Here is a 27,979-nt window from a genome sequence, read left to right on the forward strand (position 1 = left end):
CGCTCCCGTCCCTGCGCGCGGCGCGGGCCGCGCCCGGCGGGACATTTAAACGCGCGGCGGCGGCGCGGGGCCGCCTCCCGACCGCGCACGTGGGGCCGCGCGCGGGCCGGGGCGGGGCCGCCGGGGCGCGGGAGCCGCGCGGAGTACCGGGAGCGGCAGGGGGCGGGGGCGGGGGCGGGGCCTGCGGATCCCGCGCGGAGCGGGGCAGGCGGGGCGGGGCCGGAGGGGCGGGGCTCGGACGCGGAAGCGGCGGGAGCGGCTGTGACACGTGGGACCGCGCCGGGTGAGCCGGGCCGAGCCGAGCTGAGCTGAGCTGAGCTGAGCTGAGCTGAGCCGAGGGGCTGAGGATCCTTGGTCTCGGCCCTGGCTCCCGGCCCGGTCCCTGTCCTGGTCTCGGTCCGGGGCGGGAGGCGGGGCCGCCACCATGGCCTGCCCAGCCCGGCTCCGCTCACGCCCTCCTTCCCTCCCCGCAGGCCATGCAGCGGCCCGGGCTGTTCGGGCGGCTCAGGGCCGCGGTCGTCGGGATGGTGCACGTGGGAGCGCTTCCAGGTAAGCGGCGGGCGGGGGGCATGGCCGGCGGGACCCGGACCCGGACCAGGACGAGGTCTGTGTCGCCGGTGTCACCCCTCAGCCGGCTGCGGTCCCCTGGGGGGCTGTCCCCTCACCGCCACCACGGGCCCCTCGTGAGGCGCCGTCAGTTTGGGCGCTCCCCGTTTCAGAGGTAAAAAAGGCGGGAAAGTTCCGCACAGGGAGCCGGGCTAAGCAAACGAGGATTTGGGCTCGGTGCGCTCTGTGTTTCAAGCAGCGAGGGTCAGGGAGTTGCACGGATAGGCGGTGGGGTGGGACGGAGGTTGGATAGAGCTCACCCATGCCCTTGGAGGCAGCGGGAAACTCGGACAACAGGCGGAATCCGTTCCAGCCTGGCCTCCTCGTCCTTTCCAGGGGCTCGGGGTGGGCAGGGCTGCTCAGGACCGGCACCTTGCCCTCGGCAGGCTGATGCCCGGAGCTCAGGGTGCTCCAGAACCAGCTCCAGGCAGTAGGGCCAGCTCACTCTGAGCTGGGAAATCCAGCCAGGTAACAGAGCTGGGACAGAGCGCAGCACAGTGCCTATCTCAGACTGCCACTGCCTGACCTTAGGGACCCAAATGTCAGAAGAGACTTTGGTCTTAAGGCAAATTCATTGAACTCAACAAAATCCATATGTTTGTATTTCTGCCATGAAGATCAGAGACAATCACTAGCAGATTAAGGATAGCTTTAACTGGTTTTAAACTCACTGTTGTTTAGCATAGGTGTTCAATGCTGACACAGAGGTCAGTCTTGCCTATAGGTTGTATTGTCTGGAGCATCACTAATGCAGGATAAATTACACGTATGTGAATAGCAAACTAGAAGCAGACCTAGTGCAACAGGGGATTATATATATTATAAATCTAATCCTCAAATTTGTGGATTAGATTTAGAAGCTGAATGGTTACAGCAGCTCTGCCAAGCTTAGCTAAGGAAAGAGATGTCACTAAGACATGTCACAAGGAGATAGGGCAGCCTTTGAACAAATTTGCCCTGTATGTCCCTGTTTCAGTGTGCAATCACCATGGATGTCCTGGCTAAAGCTGTTACTGTCCATGGGTTTGGTTTGTGCATGCCCTGAGGTAAGCAGCATTGTTCTTGCTTGCAGGGACACCAAGAAGTTCTCTTCCACTGACCCAGATCATTGATCAAGCTTGTCAAGAGGCAGAAGTTTACAAGGATGCTGGAATTGTAAGTTTTGGTTTCTTGCTTCCCATGATGGCCATTACACAAAACCACTTCTGCATAGCCAGAATTTTAAATTAAGCTTATAGTTAAAAGCATCAAAAGCATCTTGAAGCTCATAGATTAGAGATGCTTAAATCCATGTAGTTTATTTCAACAGAGGAAGTAGGCCTTCTAGATTACAAAAAAAAAAATCCTAAGTATCTTGCACCTAAAACAATTGAAAAAACTTAGATTCAAATAGTACAGTTCAAGTTGTTTGAGTTGGATGAATCAAGTCAATTTAAGGAGTTAAAAAAAAAAAGTGGCCAGAAATATGGGCTGTTGCTGGCATTCAAGGTCTGTAGAATGCTTCATCAATCTAGTCTGACAAGCCACTGTATTTTTAGCTATGTGCAAGCCTCTGGTTTCCTGAGGTCGTGGAGGTGTGCCATGTGCACAGCTGATACACTGCATGCACACCTCAGGAACCTGGAGGGTGCAGGATCATCCCACAGCTGTGTTTGCAACAAAACAGCACAGATAATTCAGGATCTAAAAAAAAAGTGGCTCAAGCCCTTTGCTGCCCTCTCTAAGCCTCTCTCCAGGCCCCTGGCAGCAAACATCTCTGCTCTGCACGTCCAGAAGAGCAGGCCCAAAAGGCCACTCTCAGCCAGAGGCAAGAGGAGACTGCTGTCAGAATTGCTGTTGGACCTGAAGTGGGGTAGTAATCTTCATAGGTCAGTACATTTTAACAGGGTGTATGTCCTTTTGAAAGGTCAGATATGTTTTAAACATTTCATTACACCTTGTCTTGGGGTGTTGATGTGCTTTTTCTTTCACCTGCCCACAGCGTTATGAATGTTGTACTAATGTCCAAGGTTTGAAAATGTCTTCAGTGAACAAGCAGTCACTGCTCTGAGCTGCTGTTTCCGGGAAAACTTTATTAGCAAGCAGGTTGAAGCGTTTTTAATCTATAAATTAGAATGATACTGTACAGACAGAGCAAAATTGAATGCCATAGAAGATCAAGGTCAAAATGCAAGACAAGTCACACAAGGCAGGTTATGGGCACAGCCCTGGTAAGGCTAAACTAGGAGAATAGAATCATTGAAAGGATAAACAGCACTGGGGTAAAATGATGTGGTAAAATGGGTAAATGATGGGGTAAAAAGCCTAGTGGGTATCAGTACCCATGAACCAGATGAACATGTGTGAGATGTCCACCCTCATCTGTTAGAATAGTCCCTGACTGCAAGTTGAACAGAACAAGGAAGTTTTCTTCCTTTTCATTCCTCCTGAAAGAACAAGTGTGCAATAACTGTGTATTCTGTACTGTGCCTTTATATTTTGTTGTTGCAGTATCACCATGATCTACTTCAGAAGAGTGGCAAACACTAATCTCTGCCTTCCTGTGCCAGAGGAAGTGCTTGCACAGATAATCTGTAACTCATAAAGCCATTGCTCCACACTGCAGTGCCTGTTTGCCCATTTCCTTACAAAATAATTGCACTCTGAAACCTTCAGCAGCAGGGGGAAGACACCAAATACTCCTGAAGGTGAAGGAAGCTACAGAAGCAGTCACTTCCTGCTGGCATGCACAAAGCTGGAGCAGCTTTGAGATAAGCTTTAAAATCACTGCTAACAAAAAGTTTTAATTTGGCTTTTACACTTTGTCTTTTCAACAGTAGTACTAAATTCTGCAGTTCCTGCTCTAACTGGTTTGCCTTTTCTGCAAGTGCATTGCAGTCTCTGAACTTGAATAAACCTACCTGTCAGGAGACACCTGAGGTGAATGCAGTAATTTCTGTACACATGTGGACAAATTCAGGACTTAAGAGTTGTAATTAACCCATTTTCCTATAGAAGTCACAGGAACATCAATATACTTCCTCACCAGTCTTCATTCTAAAGGTCTGCACAGTGTTAGAGAATGGAACAGAACAGGGTTAGAGCAATATAAGAAACAAATCTTTTATTAAGGAGATAAGTCTCAGATATAATCAAGAGGGCATCCATAAGCACCATTAGGATTGTTTAACACTTTCTGCAATTCAATTCTTTAGTTTTTTGTGTTACTTTAAGAGAAATGCAAATTTTCATGAGAGATGCTTTCAGGAGCTTCCCAGCTTTCACACAGAGATCACTGCTGCCAAACTACTCTGGAATGGGGATCTATTTGGGTTTCTTGCTCAGTATTCCAAAGGAGCTGCTAGGCTGTCCATTTTTCTTGTGGAAGAAGAGCTAGAGAAAGGGTTTTTTTCCCCGTGGATGTTTGTACTGACACGTGGAGGGATAGAATGTAAAAGAATAGTGCAGAAGGTAATCTCACCTGAGGAGTTGCAGCTGTACTAATTACCAATTAGGAGCAGGCCTACTCTTAACAGGCCACAGCTGTGTCCAGTGAGGATGAGTGCTATAAAAGAGTGGGTTAGGTGGGTGAGGAGAGAGTTGGAGTTTGTTGGTTGTGTTGTGAGGAGCTGTCCATGGGAAATCACCAAGAAGGTATAGAACTTTTGCAATAAGATGACAACACTGGCAGTGTTCCCAAATGCTGCCCACAGTAGCCCTTAAGAAGATACATAATCATTTACTGCTATTTAGATGTTTACATATTGTCTCAAATTGTTGAAATTGGTGTTAACATTTAAAAATAAATTATATGGTCTTGCTCATTCCATCTGTGTTGCACTTGGAAGTAAATCCTGGTATATTCAGAGTAAGGTGACTTGTCTGGCACATTCACAGCTTCACATAATAAATATGAAGTATTTGTGATATTAGAGCATAGTAATGAAAACAAGTGAGTGCTCAGTTAGGAAGCCATCTGTGCTCAAAATGTATATGCTTTGTACTTGTGTGTTGCTAAACAATGAAATTCCCTAGACAAGATTTTATAAGCAGCAGGCTATGAGCCATTATAATCCCTCCAATTTGTACCTGCTTTTCTTTAAGAGGCAAAATGTATCTCTTCAGGTTAACTTTTATTCATTCCATGCAGCCTGGCTGACATTTGTTTTGGAGCTAAAAAAAAGAGTACACGTTCCCACTTGACTGTTAGTTACTGTTCTGAACTGTAGCTACTGGAGTAGCTGACATTAAAAACAGTTACTAGTATATGTTTTACATTGATGTTTTTAAAAAATAAGAGTGATAAGCCTATTGCTGTTATAACTACAGTGATAACTGGAATTCACAACACTTAGAATTTAATAACAGTGGAGACAGAATAAAGTAGTATTTCTGCATAGAAACATGTTGGTAGCTTTCATTTGGATTACAGAGTTTAACATTTCAAATCTCAGCTGTATTACAGGAAAATAAAATAGCAGACAGACTGCCCACAGCTACCTCCTCTGGCATGTGCAGGAGAACATGAGATAGCAGCTTACTTCTGTTAAGGCAGCAATCTGCTCTGGAGGTGAGTTTTTAAAGGAGTTGCTAAGAGCTGTGCTTACAAACAGCAATTAAATGCTCTGCAAAGGCACCTGATTTCCTTTATAAGGGGCACATGAGGGGTGTGGGGTGATTGCTGCCATTGTTTTAGCCCCCACCTGAGCCTGTATAATAACAGGGATGGTGCCAGCCCTGCTCCCTTTCTGGAGGAAAGATTAGAGGTGCTGAGCTTGGAGACTTTGTCCTGAGGTGCACATGTTTGCAGGTAAAACCTTTCTCTGGGGAGAAGCACTGGGGTTAAAGTTGCCTGGGAAAGAGTTGTGTTAGGCATATACTGAGTTAAAACTTGTGCAATTGTTACCTCAGTTGTGGTTTGTTACTGTTTTGAGGCTTTCCTGCTGTATATGTGTGAGGCTGAAGTGTTTTAAGAGGTTATTTCTGTAAGCAGAATATAGCTAAGGAAATTATTTTTCATATAGTTAGAGAGCTAATTAAAGGACCTGTTTTTCAGTAGCTAACTGTGATACAAAGGGCACTTCATGTGTAGCACTTCAGAAGTCTTTCAAAGTAAAAAGGAAATACATTGCTTGAAAATTACTTATAATAAGGCTATTGCATATAAGCAACACTTAAATTATCTTAACATTCAATGGGAAAAGGAGCACAGAAGGCACTTGCAAGAGTTTTATCTCATACTGTCTGTGTAACTCCTGCTTTGGAGGATATAATGCAGAAGCTGTTTCTGTAGGCTTCTACACCATAAGCTTAAGTTCCAAGAAGTTTAATTTAGCATAACTGTTTTCTTTCCCCCACTTTAATTAGCTGTCTGATAGTACTGAAGTTTGTTTCCTATACATATCAAGTCAGTAAACACAAATCTGTGGTGTTATATTTTTATTTAAAATATGAAAGAAAGCTCTGACTTAATGCATCTGTAATTCAGCTTTCTGTATTGCAGAACATATGTTGTTCTCTTTTTAATTAAACAAAGCATAATATGCAAAAGAACAGTCGGATGGTACCAAAAGAATAACAAATTATTAAAGTTCTACCAAAAATATTCACTGTAACTGTGGACCTTGAGGCTATAGGAAGAGGCAGTTGCTGCAAAGTGAATATAGTAAATTTAAAGCAGGAGAGAGAACTGTTGCAATCCTCCCATATGCCTGCATTTTGAGTTAGAATTTAATGAGACACTTTTTATGTGTAGTACTATGGCTAGGGGTTTTTATAACTTATTAAATGAATTAATTCATTAATGCAGCTAATGGAATAATTTGCTTTATGCAAATCCATAGCGGTCAAAGTAGTAGCAAGTTGTGAAAAGCTCAGTTTCACTGTGGAATTCTGCCAGCCCATTCTCTTGCTTTTTTGGCTACTGGTGTGGCTCTTTAGGAGCTGAGCATTTTGAAGCCCCATTCCCAGTTGCCTTTCTCCCTGTTGAGATTGATTCTTGACTGCCTGGAAGCCTGGGGATGCTGTTTTGCAGATCATGCTTCCTGGCCTTTGTGATAAGCTTGGAGTTTCCCTAATACCCAGATTTTGCTGAAATCTGCCAAGTAGAGCATTTCTGAGCCAAGGGCTCCCAGGCTTTTTGGCCTCAAGGAATTACCTGGTTTTGATGGCTTGTTGCATTTTTGAATTTGCTTTGTTAAGGTATTTTAGTTCTACATTAGTCCTTTTGCAACTGCTGACCAGGTTTGCATTCTTGCTGAGACTGACTTAATATGTAGTGAGGAAAAGAGGCTACAGGGTTTCTCTTTCTGTTGGTACCAAAGGGATTCATAGCTGTGCCTCAGATACCAAGACCATTTGGTCATTTCAGGTTTGTTGGAGCAGTCCTAACCTTATTCCAGAAAAAGTGACTTAAAATTGTGGGGTTTTTTGTGGATTTCTTAGGTCAGGTTGTCATCTTGGTCATATGGCTATGTCCCATCATAGGTACAGAAGTGTGGATGTTCCATATTGAACTGGACACACAAAGTCAAGTGCAGATGTTTTGATTGGTTGCCATACCTGCTGCTCTTTTGCCTAATTCAGGTTTTCCTGGGCTGGAATTATGTAATTGAATATGTTGGTGAATGGCATCACAGTGCAAAGGTCTGATGTGGAGTGTCATCATATCAGGTCACCTTTTCCATTAACAGGTCACATCCCATTGCTTTTTAGGTAGCATGTCCTTTGTGTATTTAAACACTGAGCTGTGAGTGATTTGGAGAAGGCAGCTGTGCCCTGGTGCATTGAGTGTTTGCAGGTTCTGTGCCTGGACTGACCATGTTGCTCCACTGGATTATTTCCTTCTCACTTTTCCCCACCCTCTGTGTTGGGTTCATTTATGATGCCTGTGCCTTAGCCTGTAATTCAGCCATTAAATACACTATTTTATATCCTGTCTTGTCTTTTACTGCCAGAAGGGCTTCCACACTACAACAAAGATTAGAAAAGTGTCACATATAAAATGTTTCTTAAAAGGAAACTTTTTTTTTGTCTCCCCTTCCTGATTCTCTGTGTTATTAAGAACCAAGCTGCTATGTTTAATCTCTAATTGTACTTTTTCCCAAAAAATGTTCCTCCTATTCTTATTCAGCTACCATCTCTGTGAAAGGTAAAGCTCTCATTTTAAAGGATTAAGATGTGTGATAGAACTCCAGAGAGAGCAGAATTTATTTGCTATATATACAATTCGTTTGTCTATTAAACTTGTTGCATTTTTAGAATTAAGCTGGTGAGAAATATCTGGTTTTCTTTTCATCTTACTGTTAATGCAAAATACCAGGCATGGAATATGTTTCAAGGCTCTACTTTTACTCTTGTTATTGATCCTTAACAAAATTATACATTATCTGCAGTTTTTGCAAACTTTTTTGTGTAGCCTATGCAATGATTAGAAATGTGTGTGGCATCAAGTAATGTACAAATTGTATCAGCAGAGTGTTTTATCATCACTCCATTGTTTGCTAAGTGTACGTCCATGTGCATGGAGCGGTATAATAGACAATAAGTAGCAATATCTTCTTTCCAGTAGTTCTGATTACAGACTGGGAGAAATATCACTAGTTCATATTATGGCATTTGGCAGAATAACAGTCAAACAAAAAATTCCTTTATTTATCCAAAGTAACACTTATTTTCAGACATTAATTGAATTGAAAATTGCCCTGATTATCTCAGAGTCCTCTGTTATCCAAACATACTCAATATCCTGTATTCCCCTTGGATAATTGAAGTTTGACTTTACACTATTTTTAATGAGGTATAAGATTTAACTCATTTGCCTATAGTTCACATTTTAGGATGGATCAAAGGAGCCCAAATTGATGAATGTATAATTAAAATCACATTTATTTCTCTCCATGATTTCACTGCAAATACCCTGCTGTTGATGAAAGCACTTTTATACGTGGTTGTGCGCATCAAATGCATCAGCACAACTTGCTGTAGCTAATCCTCCCTCTGAAGGAACACCTCTACACTTGTGTGTCTCAGTGCACAGTAAATAATGGTGAGCAGGCCATGTTTGTACAGTGCAGTGATATTTTTTTGTCATTCTTTGCCCAGGATGGGTTGATCCTGGAGAACATGCACGACGTGCCGTACACGGTGAGCCCGGGCCCGGAGGTCACCGCAGCCATGGCCGTGATCGGTGCTGCTGTGAGACAGAGCTGTCCCCACGTCCCTCTGGGTGTGCAGGTGCTCTGTGCTGCCAACCAGCAGGCAATAGCCATTGCTCTGGCTGCAGGTAATGCAAAGGGCTCCTCAGGGATTGCTGCTGTTGCTGTGGCATTCACTCTCCACAAGCTGGCATGGATACCGTGAAAAGCTGAGTGTGCCCTGAAACAGCAGCAGTTGGGTTCTGAGAAAGATGCCTGCTTGGTTAGAGTGGGTGATGTTCGTGCACTGCTTCAGTTGGAGCCTGCTAAAGGCTGTCACCACAGCTTTCTGGGTGAAACCTGTCTAAATATCATCATTAGTTTAAATCTGCTCATGTCTAAAAACCCCCCTTGGTGTAACTCTTATTTATTTCAGTTATATGTTATATATATTCATATGTTTTATAGATATGTTTCAGTTATATATAATAATATATAATATATATAATATTATATATGTCATAATATATATTATATATAATATATATATGTATTTTATATAAATATATGTAAATTTTACCCATGGGGGTTAAGCATCCTGTTTCAGCATCTGTTTATATGTTGTTGCTGCTACTGTTGTCCATGCAAACTAAGCTTTCATTGTCTTTAATGAATGAGTAGAATGAAACTTTTTATATAATGACAAAAATTGAGTGTATAGATAGCCAAAGTACTTAAAATTAAATTGCCTTTGGGGCAATTAAATATAAATTAATCTATCCTTATTGCATGAATCCTAGACTTGGCTAAATTTGGTTACATTTTTCATATGTAACCCTCCCTGATGTAAAGGTGTAGGCTGGCTTCATATGGAAAGCCTATACTTGCTAAATTCACAAATTGAGGGTTAATGCATGTTTTTGCCCAAATTGACTGTCATTATGGTAAGGCTGCACGTTTTTGCATGTACAAATTTCACAGAACCAGCTAGAAGATGCTGGTGTTAAGTGAAAGCCATAATTCAGGTACAATCATGCAGGCTAACCCAACTGCAGTGGCAGTTTTAATTATGCCTAATATGTTCTAAAAGCTTTAAATTCTTGTTAATAGATGTCTTTTGAACTGGCATTTGTTTTGTGAGCTTTACAATCAGATGTTGCCATTTTCAAAATATCTAGCCACTTGACAAATTGGGAAAACCTAATTTTTATTGCTGCATTGGAACCTATGTGAAAATCTCAAATAAAAATGGTGACAGAAACCAGTTTTAGTTTTTAGAGATTACTGCGTGTGGGCCATTTGAGGTATATTGGTATTTGAAAAAATAGCACATACCCTATTTTTAAAAGCAATCCTTTGAGGAGCAAAAAATCATCACTAAGTAAGGGATATGGTCTGGGAACAATGTATTTCTCTTCTTTGCAATTATTAATGAAAGGGAGAATTCCTGGAGGGCTTGGGTTTTGCTCAGCTCCACTCCTGTTCTGCGCTATTTCCTCTGTAACTGTGGAACACCAACCAGGAAGGGCCTGTGTTTAATGCATTTCATTGCACTTCTCTCAAAATTATTGGCTCAAGTTCACTGAACAGGGAAGCAAAAAGAAAATCACTTTAAGCAAAACCATAGTAAAATGAGTGCTGCTTTGTAGGTAGCAAATCTTTAAACAGCTTTTCTGTAGCAACTTAGTGGTGGCTTTAATGTCAATATAATTTTGATAGGTAATTATTAACAAGGCAAATCTTGTATGCTCTCACTACAAAAATAATTTGTTGAAGGTGTTCTAGCTAAAAACCATATGTAGCATCTTCTGCCTACTATACAGTAATTTCATTTTCCCTGTGGAGATCCCTGTCTTTTGTAGGAATAACTGTTCTTAAGAGAACCACGCAGGGAATTCATAACTGGTCTCTAGGAGAAGGTAATGATTTTATTTGGTAAAGGGTGGAGGCAAATCCACAGGTCTGCAGTGTGAGGAGGAGCTCAGCTAGCTTGAGCAAGGACTGGAGGGTCCTGTGCCTGGGTGAGCCTGGGGCACTCACCAGGAATCAGGGCTTAATTTTTAGCTTATCTCATAAATTTAGAAAACAATGGTTCAGTTGGAAGGGACTTTAAACAGTCATCTGGTCCAAGTGCCCTCTGTACCTGAAGCTGCCCTTTTCCCTTTAAGAATCAATTATTGAAATTCCAGTTCTGGATCAGCCTTCATCAATGATGATGACACAGTTGATAGCTGATAAACGAGGCTTCGTGTCAGGAGCTATCCCCGATCTCTCCATGTCTTTTGCAAACAGCTTTGCTGTCTGAGCCCATTCCTCTCCCTCCTGCACCAGCAGAGTGGGAATTCACTTGCTGTCACCCGTGACACTGTTTAGGGCGAGACAGAATCAGGCAGAGCTGTGTGCTGTGGTTTTTGCTGCCCTTTTTAAGTGCCACCATATTAATGCAGTGGTGAGGGGAGGCAGCTCAGCTGAGAACTGCAGCAGGAGCACCCAGAGGTGCTGTGGATCCTGCTGGGAGAGCTCCTGTGCCTGCAGCCCATCCTGAGCACAGCAGGAGCTGCTGCAAGACAGTGTCCTGAGAAGTATTTTTGCAGCACAGACACACTGTGCCTCCAGTGTCAGCAGCAGATAAAGTCAGTGCTCCTCTAAGAGTTCTGTTTATTAGTTTTCATTGGATGTTCCCTATCCTTGTTTTCCAGTGAAACTACAAAATGTGTTGTCTCCATATAAGTCAGAAATGGGACTGCCTATTAACTATTCAATGGCTATTACTTTTCAACTTTCAAATGAGAAAGTAAGCACTAGTATCATTCTCACAATTTTATGAGCATAAAAATGAATTCATTAGCAGAATCTGATTATGGCTTCATAAAACAGAAGGGTAATGATATGGTGCCTGCACCTATTACACTTGGTTAAAAATTGTATTTTCATGGCCTCCAAAAACCCAGATTGAGAGTGCAGCCTTGTTAAGCTAAGTACAATTCAATGTTTAGCAGAAACTCTTATATTACTGCACTAAGGAAACACAAACCAAACATCAGCAAACAAGGTGGCTTCAATAAATGAAATTACTCAATGAATAGCTCCTGTCCCAAGTTAAACCTTGCTTGCTGTGAAAGTGTCTCTAGGCTCACCCACAGTTTTATGATTAGAGAAATAATTATTATATAACTCTGAATTGTACTATAAGCTTGGGTGATGTAATTAGAAGCTGTAGCTTTTGTTCCTAGATGTAGAAATCTCAGTTTAGCTGTTTGCACTGTGTTTATCACCCAGTGTCTACAAGCACCTGCAGTGGTACTTGTGGCACACTCTGGTCTTGGATCCTGGGAATACTCTGTGCTTTGCACTCATCTCAAGGCAAGGACAGCTTGCATTTGATTTGGCATCCATCTGTGATGTTTCTTGTGAGCTGGAGTCTGTGTTGCTAAGCAATGCAGGCTCTTCTCTAGCAGGCGTAAGCGTCTGTTTCTGCAACTTCAGGGCTTTTGGAATGAAACTGGAATTTTAAAATAAACAGACACCTTGTCATTTGGTAAATAAATTTTCAAGATCAGCTATGTTTATAGTTGGAATGTGCTAAGGTAATGCCTCTGTTGCCTAATCAGTTGTGGGTAGGATTGCATTCTTGATGACTGTTTCCACATGCATTGCTTTCCTCTGAATGATGTCAGCTCTAATTAAATGTGCATCTGACTCCAAAGCTGGAGCAGTAGCAGAGCTTCAGAAGGGCTTGGAAGACACCTCCAAAGCAAGCTGGAAGAGCAGCAAAACTGCACAAGATGAGTGCAGAGCCTTTGCAAAAATGTGGAAAAGAGGCAGGTTTTAAGAGACAGTTCAAGGCTTTGAAAGCCAGGAGAGAAGTGAGGATTGCAATAAGGGAGTCAGAATTAAATCTTGTGCCTCACTGCTGTGGGCTTATTGCCCTGTGGTCCAAGGCTTCAGTCTTACCACAGAGATGTTGCAAGAGGGGGGCCCTGAATGCCAATGACTGGCCCACACGAAGTAATTACAATTCATAATCTTCCTATTCAGTATCCATCCCACAAAACCTTCCTAGTGACAAAACTTAATTAATATGGTAGAACCTGCATGGCAGAATTGATAGTTGGAGTAGAATGGCAAATGTTTGACACTTCCTAGGCCCCTGGCACAGCTCTAGAAGCAATTTGTTGATGTGGTGCTGTGTAGGAAACACAAGCTATGTTCAGGTGGAGTCACATGGCCTGCATATAACATGCTTCAGGCTATGTTTTCTTGCCTAATTTCCTAAAGGAAGATGACAGTGCTATTCCTCTGTGTCTGTAGCCTGGAAGGGGGGAAGAGATGCAAGTTAGTGACCCTTTTTGGAGAGAAAACATGTCATTAGAATAATAGAGCTGTGTTCTGACCCACCTACTCCTTTGCATGGCACATGATGGCAGCAGGCAGGGCAGGGTGTGCAGCTGTCTGAGCCACACAGGGACAGACTGAGGGGACAGAAGGGGACCAGGGGCTGGGGGAACACTGCTGGGGTCAGTGGGAGAGATGGGAGCTGAAAGCAGTGAGATAGAAAGAAGTCAGAGAGAAAAGGGGCAAAAATAAAAGAATAATAAAGAATGAAAAAGTGAGGTGGGTTAGTCCTAGAGTGGGTTAGTCCATGAAACAATTTGTGTTGGGATCAAATAGGAAGGGCAGTAAGGTGGATTGTCATTTGCTTTTAGTGTTTTTCTTTTCCAGTTCTCAGTTTCAGGCTAAAATGTTGCTTTTTGACTGTTTTCAGGTCTTGATTTTATCCGGGCTGAAGGGTTTGTGTTTTCTCACGTGGCTGATGAAGGGATTATCAATGCCTGTGCAGGTGACCTGCTACGATACAGAAAACACATTGGAGCAGACAACATTCAGATTTTTGCTGATATTAAAAAGAAGCATAGGTAAATACAAGCAAAATTTTATTTAAATATGAATGCAATAATGATCTTATATTTTTCTCCATTTTTGGGGGTCTTTTTAATGTCAATTTTCTTCTAGGAAAGTTAATCATTTGGAGAGAAGTTTATTATTTAAGCACAGACTTGCAGTGCTGTAAGGGGGATAAATTTAAAAATAAATTTGCAGCTGTAAGTTGCTTTATCTGTGATGTTTGTAGTTGTTTAACCTTCAGGTTTTCAGTATGCCAGCTATGAAAGCCTTGCATCTTGTATTGAGACTTTGTATGCGTGTGTAAATGTCTATTATGTTTAAAGAAGTTTTGTTTCTGAAAGTTAGGTATCCAAGGTTATTTTTTAGTTATGAAGGCAGTTGCCATATAAAAGCATCCAAGTCATCATAGTTTGGCATTTTAAAAAGCTCTTCTCTTTCTTCTCCTTCCTGCCAATAATACTGATTCCTGCTACTTAAATCAGTGCTGTCTGTGTAAGGGTTATGTTCTGTGATTATCAAACAGAAGGGACTTATGACAGATAAATCCAGTTTCTTTTCTGCTTATACTTTATCTTACCTGTCACATGGTACTTTCAGCTATTTAGATGTCACTCTTTGGATTTGTTGTTTGTTTTTTTTCCCAGAAGAACTGTGCTATGTATTATACATGCTAAATAACCTAATTAAAATGTTTGTGTGTAGTATGTGAGCAATCATGAGAATAATCAAGTTTGGAAGATCTTAAATATGTAATAAGCAGGTAATAAATTTCAAAAGAGAAAGGAAACAATGCAGTGTGGTGGTCAGATGAAGATTTTCAGGTCCTTTCAGAGCAGTTTCTTTCTGGTTATTTTTAACATATATATACAAATGCAAATAAATTGCATTAGACTTTCTGTAAATGAAATTGCATCATGTAATTTTTATTTTTAGCCCTAACAATTGATGAATTGATATTTGGATTATACTTCCCATTTTTCAAAGAGTTGGCATTTAAGAAAGGCAAAGAAGTTTTTGTTTCAGGCAGAAACATAAAAGGAAATGCTGAAGGACTTCTTGGTTGAGCTTTTCAATGTAGAAAAGTGCAGCTGCCACTGAGAGCTGCTATGCTCCTGTTCTTTAAATGAGGAGAAACTGTTCTTGTGCCACAGCACTCAGCAGTGCAACATGTTTGCCATAGCTGTTGTTTTCTATTTAAATACAGAAAATCCAACAGTGTTGGATGTTCAACCAGCAATGACTGGAATTCTCTCCAAGTTTGGGACCACATAAATTAATAGTTACTATTGCAACAGATCTCAGACCAAGTGTGTCACCCATACATCAAAGCCTGCTGCTGAACAGCTGGGATGCAGGTGAAATTGATGTTTGTAATTGCTGTGTAAGATGATTCCTGTGGTTATATCCTAGGTATTAACTATACTTTCTGTTATTGGACTTGTGGAGGTTGTTGATTCTGCCCTAGGCAACAGGATCTGATTTATGAATGAGGGCACATCCACAACTCCCACTTGAAGTCAGAGAGTTCTGTGTGCTCAACACTTGTGAAATACAGGTGCTTGACATGTAAGCAGCTGTCTCAATTGACACTTGGTGGTTCACACTTAGCACTCACTCTCTAGAACCAGGAGCAATGACAGATCAATGATGGAAAAGGTTGGTTTTTAACTCCTGCCCGGGTGGTAGTGTCACCTGCTGGCAGTGTCACCTGCCAGTGTGAAGGTGCACCCTGCTAAAGCAGCCCCTGGGGCTTCTGCCAGCACGGGGTGGGGGCACAGGCCGTGTGTCCCTGGCGTGTGACAGGCCGTGTGTCCCTGGCGTGTGACAGGCCGTGTGTCCCTGGCGTGTGACAGGCTGTGTGTCCCTGGCTGTGTGACAGGCTGTGTGTCCCTGGCTGTGTGACAGGCTGTGTGTCCCTGGTGTGTGACAGGCTGTGTCCCCGCAGTGCTCACGCCCTGACGGCCGATGTCAGCGTGGTGCAGACGGCGAGCGCGGCCCAGCTGTTCCTGGCCGATGGCGTGGTGCTCACTGGCACGGCCACCGGGCACCCCACGGACCCCCAGCAGCTGCAAGGTGAGCTGGGCACCCAGCTGGGCACCAGGGAGGGGACAGGAACCAGGTGAGCCAGGGCAGCACAGAGGGGACAGGAGCCAGGTGAGCCTGGGCACCAGCCTGGCAGCAGGGCAGGGGAAATGCTGGGGACAAGGAACTCTCACTGTGGTATCACCAAAGGGTTATCAGGACAGACAGAGGTGATGCAGAGACTTCATCATCTGAAGGCATGAAAAAATACTTTATTATTCACAATCCACAGTTCGTACAGAAACAATGGAGGACCTAAGATTGGCCTTTAGGAGTCTTCTCTCACCTATTGGTCAAGAAGGGACAACTCCTTGTAAACATCTTTGACAAACAGAGATTGCCTGCCAGGTGCAAAGATTGAGATAATAATTGTTTGAATTCTTTCTCTGAGCTTTCTCACAGCTTCTCACAGGTTCCCAGGAAAACCCTGGGAGAGCTATGTGTCTCTCTGTTCAGAGGTTATGTGATACCACACTGTGGGGTTTGATTTGATCAGAATGGTCATATTTGAGGTGTTACTTAGATGGGCTGTGGCATGTTTCTATACAACAGTTTGGCAGGGCAAAAATTACAATTATTCCAAGCTTTCATAACACTGAGTGATGCTGAGGCTGAAAGAAAATACTATTTCATTTGTAGAAAGCCCCTTTATAACCCTAGAAGACTAGCCATACTAGAACTAGCCATATTAAACTAACTAGCTAACCATAAATCTTTCCATTGAAGAGCTCAGTGATTTTATCTTTCACGATGGAAATGGAATTCCTGCAAGAAAAGGGGCATTTTGATAAGGCAGCATTCCAAACATTAATACCAGGGAAAGTGCTACTTGGAAGATTTTCAGAAAGAATACAAATTCTTTGTTAGACAGGAAGATATTAACATCAAAATAATTTTTAAATAGTGTGGACTTGTGTCAAGGGAGACTCATTTGACCTATGAGTTTTGACCTTTGCAGAAGTGCTATGATTCTTGATATTTTTATATTAGCATCAGTTTGGGCTGTGTTCATGAAACAGTATTGCTCCCATGCTAAAATTAAAGTTCTGTCATGGGGACATTTAGTTTTCATCACTAGTTTTAATTTAGATCAATGGCTTGAATTTTAATGTCTCACTACATAAAATAGAATGTGTATTTTTTTAGGTTTTACTTTACCTCAAATGTTGTAACTTGGCATGTTTTGTAGTTCCAGTGCACTGTATTGTATTCAATTTAAGTTAGGAGATCAGCGTGAGAAACATATTTTACCTGTCAGAGATAACCTGAACCTCAGCAGGTTGGATTTGTATCTTTTGTGTTGTATTTTTGTATCTTTTGAAACAACATAAAATCATGCAGTGTTTTCAGGGCTTTATGTATGTCACATATGCTTAAGAATAGTTAAAATGAATGTTGAACTTGTAAAATGGTTCTTATTTCATACATATTACACTTTTTGCTAAAAAAAGCATTGCAAATTGCTATGCCTCAGTCAACAATGCTAAAAAGAAAATGATGACTTGGTGTGAACACAGCCTTTTGAATTAGCTGGGTCTTTTGGTACAGCAAATCAGAAATGATACAGGTGGAACAGGTGATACTGGAAGCTATGCCTGCTTTAGAGACTGCAAAATTTTGTTAATCTAGAGATCCATCCCTGTTTGTACTTAGTGTCTCCACTGTTATTAATGCAGATCAAATAACTTTAAAAAAATATTTGATATGTCTGGGAAAAATCCTAGGTTAAATTCTGCTTCATGTATGCACATGCAACCTCCATTGATTTACAGCATCAGAGAGTAAAACCTGACCTGTAGGCCCAGAGGCTTTTTTGTCACAGGACCCCAACCAGACAGAGCCATAGCTTCTGCTTTTCTTTCATGTGAACAAACTTGTCAGTCCCTGTCTCTTTCTCTTTCTGGGTCCAAAGAACAAAATGAATCAGAGTTGGCAGCTGTAATGAAGTACACATTAATTCTGTGTTTGGATTTGTGTTATGAAAGCAGCAGTGTGCTGATCATGGGTTTATTGTACTTAGATCACAGCATTTTGGATGTTAGCAGACCCTCTCATGAGAAAGATGTCTTAAAACAGGTAAGAGAAGAACTTAAAAATTCCACAGTATAAAAAAATGACAAATTAGGCATATCTATGTCAGGAAATTCTTAAAAGGGATCAGATCTACAGTCTACAAAGTTGGTGTTGATGTGAGTGAGATTTTGCATTTGAGGAATTTATGCAGCCCTGGCAGTGCTGTATTACAGTGATACAATTGGGCACCTTTCATCACACTGCAAAGCAGCTCTTGAAAGCAAAGCTGAGAGACAGATGAGATTTTTGTCATGTCTCTTTTTCAGCTTTGTTGTGCAGTAATATAGAAGTGGTTTTGTCTTTGTGTGGAATTGATTGATTTGTGATGGGCTGTGGGAAGTGTTTCCCTGTCAAGGCAGAGGTGTGTGTTCAGTCAGGTTTTGTTTGCAGTTTGTGGTGCTGCCTTCTGAGGCGGGCAGGCCCTGTGGGCACTCAGGGCACCAGAGGCTGAAGGAGTATGAGGGCTGAAAAATCAGGATTCTTGTTGTTAAGGAGCAAGAACTATACCTGAGCATTTTGAATTCATTAATAAACCATCTTTTCATCTAAGAGGTTATAGAAGTTCCAGTCTTGTGGAGTATTCTTTGGTTGGATGTGTCATGTGTGAACCCATCAGGTTTTTTTCTTGGGCTATAAGTGCTGAACTCCCTGCTTTGCATTCAGTTTGTATTTTGAGTGACCAAAGCTTTGCATAATGACTACTCAGTTATCTCTTTGAGCAAAACAAAGTGTCTCAGCTGAGTGACCTGTGGAAAACAGGTACATAATGAAATCCAACAGCTGGCTGTGACTGTCACCTCCTTAATTACTGTTCATAAAAGGGGACTCAATACTGGCTCACCCCTCTCATCTTTTGATGGCCAAAATAGAGACTGCTGCCTGTGTGGTACCCTGAGAGGCAGAAAAAGTACTGATCACTCACATCTCTTGTTTAAGCCCTAAATTTAATGACAGAGAAAAAGTCCTTTGAATTAAAAACCTAAAATGTGTTAAGAGGGGAGCATTACCATAAACATAGTGTTTTGTATGGTACAGTGATCACTGCAATGAGAAAGCTGTTAGAGAAGAGTAGTCAAGCAAGTTATTGGCACAGTGGTGCTTATTTTTACACCACTCTTTGCCATTGTTTTCAAGCTAGGAGCACTTGGCCTTTATTTCATGAAACTTGTGCATACCATAGTTCAAATGCTTTCATTGTGCTTGTAACCAAGCACGATTTTATTAAAGACCTGTGTGCAGCTGTGCTGCCACAAGAAAGAGCACAGTGCCCTCTAGTTACAGTCCCCTGGAACAGAGAAATCTGTGTAAACTTCAGCAGCTTGTTACTGTAACATCACAAAATTCTCCTTTTTCTCACTGTCACAAACTAAAAAAAAAAAAAAAAAAAAAAAGCCAAGAAAACATTTGAGGCACAGCAGAGATTTGAAGCAGAGCTCTGTGTTTAGAGATATTTTGACAGTGACTGAACATTGCCACCCAAAAGCACATCTCATTGCTGTTGCTTTATTTTCTTTTACAGGTTAGAACTTGTATTAGCACAGCCAATAGACAAATCACCTTCTACTAATCAACTTTAGGCCCTGATGTGCTTGGAAAGGACTTAAAAGTAGCATCTGTAGCATACTTAATGAGGTAACACATCTGAGTGCACACTGAGCACTGCCTTTGCCATTCTTCACATTGTCATTCTGGATGGATCTGCAGCCCAGGAGATGTGAGTGCAGTCTGTGTGCCACGTGTAGAGCACAGCAGCATTTCATACCTTCCCACTTTGGAGGGCTTTGGCTCGTTCTGGAGTTTCTCATCAGTCTCAGGCTTCACTGGGTTTTTCCCTTTGCCCAGCAGGGCTGAGCTGTTGTCTCAGACCCATATGAACTTGCTCTGTTTAATTATTTGGCTCTTTGTTTTTTCTGCTGATGTGAAATAATTATGAAGCAACTCCCTGCTAATGTGCTTTACACACTTTTAAGAACAAATATTGATTTGGAGCCTGGTTCCTCTGGGGATTCAGTCAGGTACTGTCACAAATCTGTGGTCAGATGCACCTTAATTGTGTGCTGGTAGTGATGTAAAGCAGATAGGATAATCCTAAGAGCATATAGATATTATATAAATAAAAATAAAATTTAAAGTAAATATTCTCTTTTTTTAGAACAGGATATTTGTAATAATGCTATAAGTAACTAGAAATTAATTATTTTGTTGTTGTAAGCAGAATGACTAAGAATATCAAATATGCATAGAAATATGTTTTAATCATATATGCATGAGCCATTTGATTTGTTATATATTTTCAGGAAGGGCTGTGTTGAATGGTTTTATTTCTGTGTTAAAATCTTTTTAAGAGGGAGTTATTGTTCCTAGATGGAAAAAATGGTAGAGCATGTGACCTAAAAAGAGATTCAAGAACATTTTAATTGATCCCCTTTCTTCAGTGAAGTAGGAAGGTGATAAATAATTAGTCTTCCCTGAAGCATAATTAATAAGTTAGGCTTCTGATGAAACTTCATTTAAACAGTGTTTTGAAGCAGACTTTTATTTGTTGCATGTGTGCTTTCCCAAGTTACCTCAAGCTATAACTACCTTGCCATCAGCTTATCACTAATTAAGCCAATTTATATGTTTTTAAAGGTCAGAAATAATGGCTCACAACATTCCTCTAAGGGATGAAGCATCCAGTCCTATGAGTCACTCTTTGGATGGTCAGCTTGACATAAAATGATGAGAAGGCTGCTTAAGTAATTCTTGAATTGGGTGTTTTTTCCTCCTCCCAAAGCTAGTACTGTATTTTGAGCCTTGTTTTTGTCTGTTTCTCCTCTTGAAACCAGGTAAAAGATCAGATGGCTAAATAACACTGTATATAGGAAAAATAAGAGGCTTTTTTATTCCATTGTCATTGCTCACACTGATAAAAGACCACTTCTCTTTCTGGCAAAACTAGCTGAGCTGTCAGTGGTGCCTGTATGATCCCTGCTCTCTTTCATATGAGCAAATATAGGAAGTATTCCAGACAACAGAATGTAAAAAGTAAGATTTTTTTTTTCTCTTTAGAGCTAGAGGTGTTTTTTATAGAGAGCCAGTTTCATTCTGCAGTAGAAATAATAAATACCAGAATCACAAATTTCTTGATACATTTGTTTTTCTATTGAAAAAATAGGGAAATTAGAGTCTTTATGGAGAGAGTTTCAAAGACAGAAATTAACCTTGATTTTGGTTTTCTTCTCCTCAGAGGTGAAGCATGCTGTGAAGATTCCTGTGCTGGTTGGGTCTGGAGTGACTCTGGAGAATGTGAGGAATTACTTGGATGCAGATGCTCTAATAATTGGTTCATATTTCAAGAAAGGAGGATATTGGGCAAATGCTGTTGATCCTGACAGAGTCAAGAAATTCATGGAACACATGAGTAAACTGAGGGAATGAGTTTGTCAGCAAACACTGTTTGTGTGTGTTTGTAGAAGTGCAGTGTGGTAAGTCCTACAGAATTAAAGCACAAATGTGTGGCCGAATGGCAAATAATACCAAATAAAAATGCACATCATCTCCATGACTAGCTGGAAGCTTGGTGCCATACTGCACAATAACCTGCTGCCCTGATGTTTGCTTCTAGGCAGCACATTGCTGTGGTGCTCAAAGCCAACTCTGAAATCTTGTGTGAGATATTCTCTCCTGTAAGGTAAATGCTTACGGAGTTTAAGAATTTTTAGAAAATGTTCATCACAGGTGAGCTGAGTTCTGTTTTGCCTTTAAGTACAGTAGGATGCCCTAAGTTTACAGCTAAAAGTGTTGTAAATTGGACAAGTTAATTAGCCTTTCAGTTTCCCCATCTGTAAAATGATGATAATAGCACCTACATCACACAGGGGCCATAAGACATAATGAAGGAAAGAATGTACAGCACTTTCATCTCTCTAAATGAAGGGCTCTTTTAAAGTTCAAGATCATTATTTTTTCATTAGAATTGTGCATTTATACAATTGCTACATTTTTGTAATACCACACAAAAATTTAAGATAATTGGGGTATTGATTTACTTACAATACTTATTAGAGAATAAATGTAAATATTTAATTACGTTTAAATAGATTTGGAAAGTAGTCAAAATGCTTTTGCAAAAACTGGAAATTTTAATAAAGGTTTATTATTTTTCAGCAAGCACCTGCAGCTTTGTACCTTTCTAGAATAGTCATAGTGATGTAAAAAACTTTGTTGGAATACACAAGGTATAATTACAATAGAAACCTTTCTGCCAAAGCCACAGGTAAACATAGATTTTTATTTTTCATGTAAAATGTAGAGGAAAAATATTACAGTCTCACTGTGTATGTTGTAAGAGAATCCCCTTGAATTTGATCCTTTAGCTCTAAGGAATCTTAGAAGAACCCAAGGAATACCTGTTATGTCATGGCTGCACAAAATGTGGGCATTTATTTCCATTCCTTGGGACTGGGAGCTCAGTTTGTCCTCTGGGATCTCTCTTTTTCCTTGGCATGTACACATCAGGCTTGTGCTGATGCCAAAGAAAGTGAAATTGTGGATATGAAAGCAAATACACAAACATGGGTTTTGTGGCAGCTGGCAGAGCACCCATGCTCCTCTGAACAAGATGCATCCTCCTTCCAAAGACAAGAAGATTTTCAAGATACTTGGTTTTGTTAACATAATGGTGATTTCAGAACATCACAGTATGAGACTGTCTTCTCAGGTTTCTTTTTTCTGCACTGGTCTGTTTCCCACATGACTCCCACCAAAAGCCATGACAAGTCTTTGGTATATTGCCCTGCTGGAAAAGATGTTCTTTAGGTCCTGTGGCAACCATGGCTTTTTCCCTTTTTCTCCTAAATGCACTGACACAGCTTCAATGCACAGAAATCCTTTTTTGTGGCTGGCACTGCTTTGTCAGAGTTCACATTCACACAGGCACTTTAAACCTGTGTCATGGTGCTTCCCTCAAACCAACAGTTGTGTCCCAACCCCATCCCTGTGGCCTTACAGGGCTCAGGATTCTGGCTGGAACCTAACCCAGCTTGCACCAGCCACACTCAGGGGCTGGGAAAAGAAGAATTGATGTTAATCTTCTTCAGTCCTTGCATCTGCAGCTCACCAGACTCTTGGTAGAGGCAGTTAAGGATCATGAAGATGCTTTTTGAATTTTTATTTCACACAGCCACAGCATCTTTGCCAGGTAAAGGAATGATCTGGTTTAGTCTTACAATTCCTAGCCTGAGTAATAAATGTTATGTCCTGTGTGTTGTGAAAAATACCATATTAAATTAAAATAAATTCACTTAGATACTAGTAATATGAGTCTGCTTAAATCAGTACATCTGTTTGACTTTTGTGCATTTAGGACTGTTTTGTGTGTGTTTCCATGCAGCATTGCACAGAAGATGCAGTGAAGGCTCTCCCAACAGGTATGCACTAATACAATTGTTAGCAGCTTTGGAAGTTATTTTCAGTAAACCTGTGAGCTTGGAAGGCTGACATACAAGCAGTGAGCACTGGTGCTCCAGTACCACAAGGGTAAAAATCTTTAGTGAGCTGGAAACTACAACAGATATGCTGATAAGGATTGTTCAGTGGTGATAGCTGTTTTCAAAGAAACTGGTGCCTGTTGTCAAAAGTCACATTCACCACTGTGAGTATAAGAATTTTGTGTTTGCCAGTGTGTTTCTTGAATTGGTTTCTACTTACATGATAAAAACTCAGAAGTGCCTGAAGCTCAAATGGGTTTTCATCTGAATAAAAGGAGGGGGTAAATGAGAACTTCCTCAGTGCTGCATGCAAGGTCCAAAGGCAGTGATGTTATACACAGTAGTTGTTTAAGACACAAGTTGTTAAATACAGAAGTTGTTTAAGACAGAAGCCTCAATGAGCTGGTGTAATACTCATAATAATGCAGTGAATACTCTAGACAGCACTTTCACTGCCAGGATTTCATGTAACACACTGTGTGAGGAACACCAGCTCTTGTGGAAGGAACAGGTCATAATTTGGGTCTGTGTTGTTACAAGTGAAAGGTAAGTGCAGAATTTAAGGAACAGAAGTAAGGGAGAGCTGATTTTCAAGCCTGAAAATGTGACTGATCACCAGCTCTATGTCATTCTTTGTGCCAAAAGTATTTGTCTAGCAGCATTAAGCATCTGCTTGCCTGTTTCACGCAGATGCTGTAAGTAGAATTTGACCTTTTGTTCAGCAAGTGTTTGAATATTTAATGTGAAAATATTAAGTTATCAGAAAGGCTGACTTTTGGGAAGACTGTTCAATTTTTATACAGCCCAAGTTGTTAAAGTACTTTGGAGCATGAACAACTTCAGAGCAGAACAAAGCAGCCAGTGCTAATGTGTAGAAACTCCAGAAGTAAATAACAGCTGTTCAAGAAGACTTCTATTAAATATGTATTAATTAACTTGAAGTGCATCACTTAAATATGTGAAGAGATTATCTTGTGTTAATTTACATTAAAACACACAGCACTTGTTAGCCTCATTACACCACCCTAAGTATATCCTAAGCTATCACCTCATCTTACACTGAGCATTTTGTTGGGTGTTGATTGCTTTCGATTTGCCCTTTTCAAATGTCAGATAGTGGCCTCCATTTCTCGTTGGATCTCTTCTTTCTCTCAGGTTTTGCTCTTGCATAGTAGCTGTTCTTACTTGTGCCTGTTCTGTGCTGAGCAGAAAGAAAAATAACAATAGGTTGTGAAAATATAATAGTAATTGCCCACCCAGACTTCACAGGTGGGTCCTGCTGTTAACCTATGAACCAGCAGAGAATGTAAGTGTCCATTTGTATAGGAAAATTGTTTTATTTGAAGATTCAGTATCACCTTTGGACCAAGAAAGATAAATAGTGAAATGGAGTCTTTTTTGTGAACTTATAGATTAATAAAAGGCAGTGTTAATAATAGTGGTCTAAATCAATGTGTCAGTTTTAATAAACTCTCATTCCATCATAAAACAAGTATTTAGGTGGACATAAGTAAAAACCTATCTTTCTATTTTGGTGCTGAAAATATATAAACTTACAAGATTTTATTTAGTGCCATTTTAGCAGCAGATCCAGCTGCTGGGCTGTTCTTTGATCCATGATTTTGATTCCACAGACTCCCTGATCACAAGTTGGAGTCCAGTTCCTCTTTCTCACACCTATCCCAGCACACTGCTCACTAGGGGGAGACTGAGGAATGTGAGAACTCACAGGCAGGCCCTGGCACAGCAGGAAGGGCAAATGAAACCAAAATATTTGGCTTGAGCAGAACCTTGAAGTCCTGGGAAAGTTGCTCCATTGCATGGTTCTCCTGGGAGAAGTGAGTGGGGCTGTTTGCTCTGCTTTCAGGTTGTTTGCAGCCTCTTCAGTTAAGGCTCTGAATTTGCACCTAGGCTGTGTTTCCAAGATTCTCTTTGCTGTGTTGGTACTTAGGGTGACATTTTTTCCTAAGTGAAAGCTGGTTTGCAAAGTAATTATGGCAATATGGGAAGTGCTACCTGTAGAGAAATCCAGGCTTGGAATTCATACCCCTTTGGTTCAAGAGCAGATTTAGATTCATGTACCTTCAAAAAAAAAAACCTTTAAAGATGACTTAAATTAAACCTCCACTGTGCCCTGACATCCAGGCAATATTTGCTGTGCTGAGGAAGTTGAGTTTAGGAATAGAACTGACTGTGGCTTTTTTCTTGTGCATTTACAGTGCTTGTCTCTGTGACCTAAAGGATGTATTTTTCAGAAAGATGGAGAACAGGGCTGAGATACTGTTTTTGTGGGCTGAAATGCCACGGTATGTGTAGTAGCACTGACCACCCTTGCAGTGAAGATGTTTTTCCTAATACCCAACCTAAACCTCCCCTGGTGCAGCCAAACTAAAAGGCCAGGTGGTCTCCAATGAAATCTTGAGAGTAGTAGATGCCTTTACACCCTATTCTTTAAAAACACAGAAAATTAAAGGTGGAAAAAAGTCTTTCTGCAATACCAACAGGAAAGCTTTCACATGAGGTAAAAGGGTTGCAATTCACAACATAATCTGGTTCTTTGCTTACAGTTAGAAGCTTCAGAAGTAGTAGAGCTAAGGAGAGCCTAAGATGTTTCTTGTTAAACACTTAAGGGTAGGAAAAGACGTGTGAGGGTAATTATCTTGATTAAAAAAATTGATCATCTTAAATAGGTATTTTTCAAGGTGCTAAAAAGGGATTTTGCTGATTTGGGCTGAAACTAATACTCTCTATCTATGTTTAACTCCTCTCTTTCCCATCACTCAAATGTTTGTTGTTTCATGAAGTAAATTCAGTGTCAGCCAGCAAATGTTAGTGTTTTATAACTTCTTTTTTAAAAGGATAACTCTTCTTTAAAAATGAGTGATGAATGAATGAGGGACATTCATGAATGAGATAGAGATGCTGTTTGATGCATGGATTACTGGGTGTTTTGTATATTAAAATGCAATTTCTCCCTCTGTCCTACCACCTGTGCAAAGGAAGGTGGAATATTCAGTGTAGAGAGTAGGAGCTGCTGAATTGGTGAGTATTTAGGACCTTTATATTACTCAGTGAACAACATTAATTGTAAAAAAAAAATATGTCTAAATTTGGCAAATCTGACATGAAATCAAGTGTTCAGGATAGTAGTTGAACTCAGAATTGTTTGACTTTGTGCCTGGTCACTGTGTTAGATGTGCTGTGTCACATTGCTTCAGAAAGAGGCCACAAAACGGAGATCATAGAAATCATGTTTCATACAAATGTAGGAGGAATCCTAAATTCAGCAGTAAACAAAAATGAAAAGGAAGGCTGCACAATAAGGGCAAGAAAAGATGCTTAAGTTTCCCACAGTTCCTGCCTCATTGTTTATTCCAGCTTCCTGTTTTTTCAGTCTGCTTCTCAAGCCTTTCTTGTGCATATACACAGATTATAGTATGCACAAGAATAAGCTGAAGGCAGAAACTGACTTAATGAAGACATTCTTGTGAGAGAGAAAAGATTTTGTTGTCCACAGATGCGCAAAGAAAAACAGAAAAGCAGCTGCCCTTGGAAATGGAGTAAAAGTAGAGCTGAGTGCCACGTCATGGTGCTGTACTCAAAATCTGGTGTGTTCAGAGTTTGAGAGCTTCTGTGCTGTTGTGCAGGGATGGAACCAAGAGGTGGAACACAAAGCTTTTGTAAGTCTCATGTCTTGGATACTGTCCTGAGCAGGGCTGACTCTTTGCCAGTTTTCAGATAGCAAATAAGGATAAAAGGAAATAGCTTTCATAACTCTGGTATGGGTGACACTGTTACTATTCAGTTTTGTGTCAAAAACTTCTCTTTCCTTAAGACCAAGCTATTGAGAGAGTTATGTGCTGTCATCCTCCTCTTCAGAGGAGGATTGTGAAAGGCAGAGGTCCTCAGCTCACTAGTTCCCATCTCTGTGGGAAATTAGTTTGTCTTTTCTGAAACCTTTGAGGGCAGGGACAGTATAAATGTGGTGAAAAAAGTTGTGTGGCAGCTGGGTGGGGAGGTGAGATGAAGTGGAGCTGAGACACAGCAATTAAATGAAGGCTTCTGGTCACTTGGCCTGCAGAGTTAAGGAGCTAGGGATGCTGGTTAGCAACAATTACTGAATTTAAGGAATATCTGCACTACACCCACAAGGCTGTGAGCACTGGCATCTGGGTGAATTGGGCTGGTTTATTCTACTCCTTGTGTTATTTGTTTATCAGCTGAAGCATTTATGAGAGCAAATGCAGCTGGTGGCATTTGGGCTGTGGAAATTATAGTTTGTAATATTCTTCTAACAGTAATTTGAGAGTTTAAAGAATTCTATAACTAATATTTGAGTCATGCACTGAAAACCTTCAAGTTTTAGGAATTATTTTTTGCACTACCTTTATCAAATAGCCAAAAATTCTGTAGGATTCCTCTGAATCACTAACCATGGCTGCAGCAGCACACCTGGTGAAATAGATCAGTGGTCCAGTCTGCTTTGACAACTCCTATGTAACCAAATATAGGAGAAAGAGAAGAGAAAATTTGTAGGGCTGGTAGTGGCTTGTATTTTTCAATAATTTATCAAGATTCGAGAGCACAGATTTCCTTTGGGAAATATTAGTTCTAAGGTTTACAAAGTGCCTCAGTTGTAAATACCCATAAAAATGACAATTTGGTAGGTCATATTTATTCTTAAGCGGGTCAAAGGACATTAGCGTATTCCTACTGCATAAATCTGTC

At 40.9% G+C, this 27,979-nt stretch overlaps 1 protein-coding gene across 6 annotated transcripts; it reads left to right on the forward strand.

The window, feature by feature from the left end:
* The first annotated feature begins 199 nt into the window (after positions 1 to 199).
* LOC102062532 (uncharacterized protein F13E9.13, mitochondrial) lies at positions 200 to 21,932 on the forward strand. Of its 6 annotated transcripts, XR_012582491.1 has the most exons (10): positions 200 to 283; positions 474 to 549; positions 1,679 to 1,761; positions 8,689 to 8,869; positions 13,486 to 13,636; positions 15,571 to 15,698; positions 15,940 to 17,783; positions 19,300 to 19,494; positions 20,412 to 20,482; positions 21,010 to 21,148. XR_012582491.1 is itself a non-coding variant. In XM_074551146.1 (7 exons), the coding sequence occupies exons 2-7, from the start codon at positions 477 to 479 to the stop codon at positions 21,198 to 21,200; spliced, it is 807 nt and encodes a 268-aa protein (XP_074407247.1). In that variant the 5' UTR covers positions 202 to 283; positions 474 to 476; the 3' UTR covers positions 21,201 to 21,932. The 6 variants fall into 6 exon arrangements, 3 of the variants coding, with proteins under 3 accessions (XP_074407247.1, XP_074407248.1, XP_074407249.1); XR_012582490.1 differs by lacking the exon at positions 20,412 to 20,482 and having other exon boundaries at positions 21,010 to 21,147; XR_012582492.1 differs by lacking the exons at positions 19,300 to 19,494; positions 20,412 to 20,482 and having other exon boundaries at positions 21,010 to 21,144.
* Positions 21,933 to 27,979: the final 6,047 nt, after the last annotated feature.

Source organism: Zonotrichia albicollis, chromosome 13 (genome assembly GCF_047830755.1).
Source record: "Zonotrichia albicollis isolate bZonAlb1 chromosome 13, bZonAlb1.hap1, whole genome shotgun sequence".
Taxonomy (NCBI): Eukaryota; Metazoa; Chordata; class Aves; order Passeriformes; family Passerellidae; genus Zonotrichia; species Zonotrichia albicollis.

Coding starts and splice junctions, on each gene's coding strand:
- LOC102062532 (XM_074551146.1), top strand. CDS start 477: ATGCAGCGGCCCGGGCTGTTCGGGCGGCTCAGGGCCGCGGTCGTCGGG. Junction 550..1,678: donor GCACGTGGGAGCGCTTCCAG/GTAAGCGGCGGG, acceptor TCTTGCTTGCAG/GGACACCAAGAAGTTCTCTT. Junction 13,637..15,570: donor GATATTAAAAAGAAGCATAG/GTAAATACAAGC, acceptor GTGTCCCCGCAG/TGCTCACGCCCTGACGGCCG.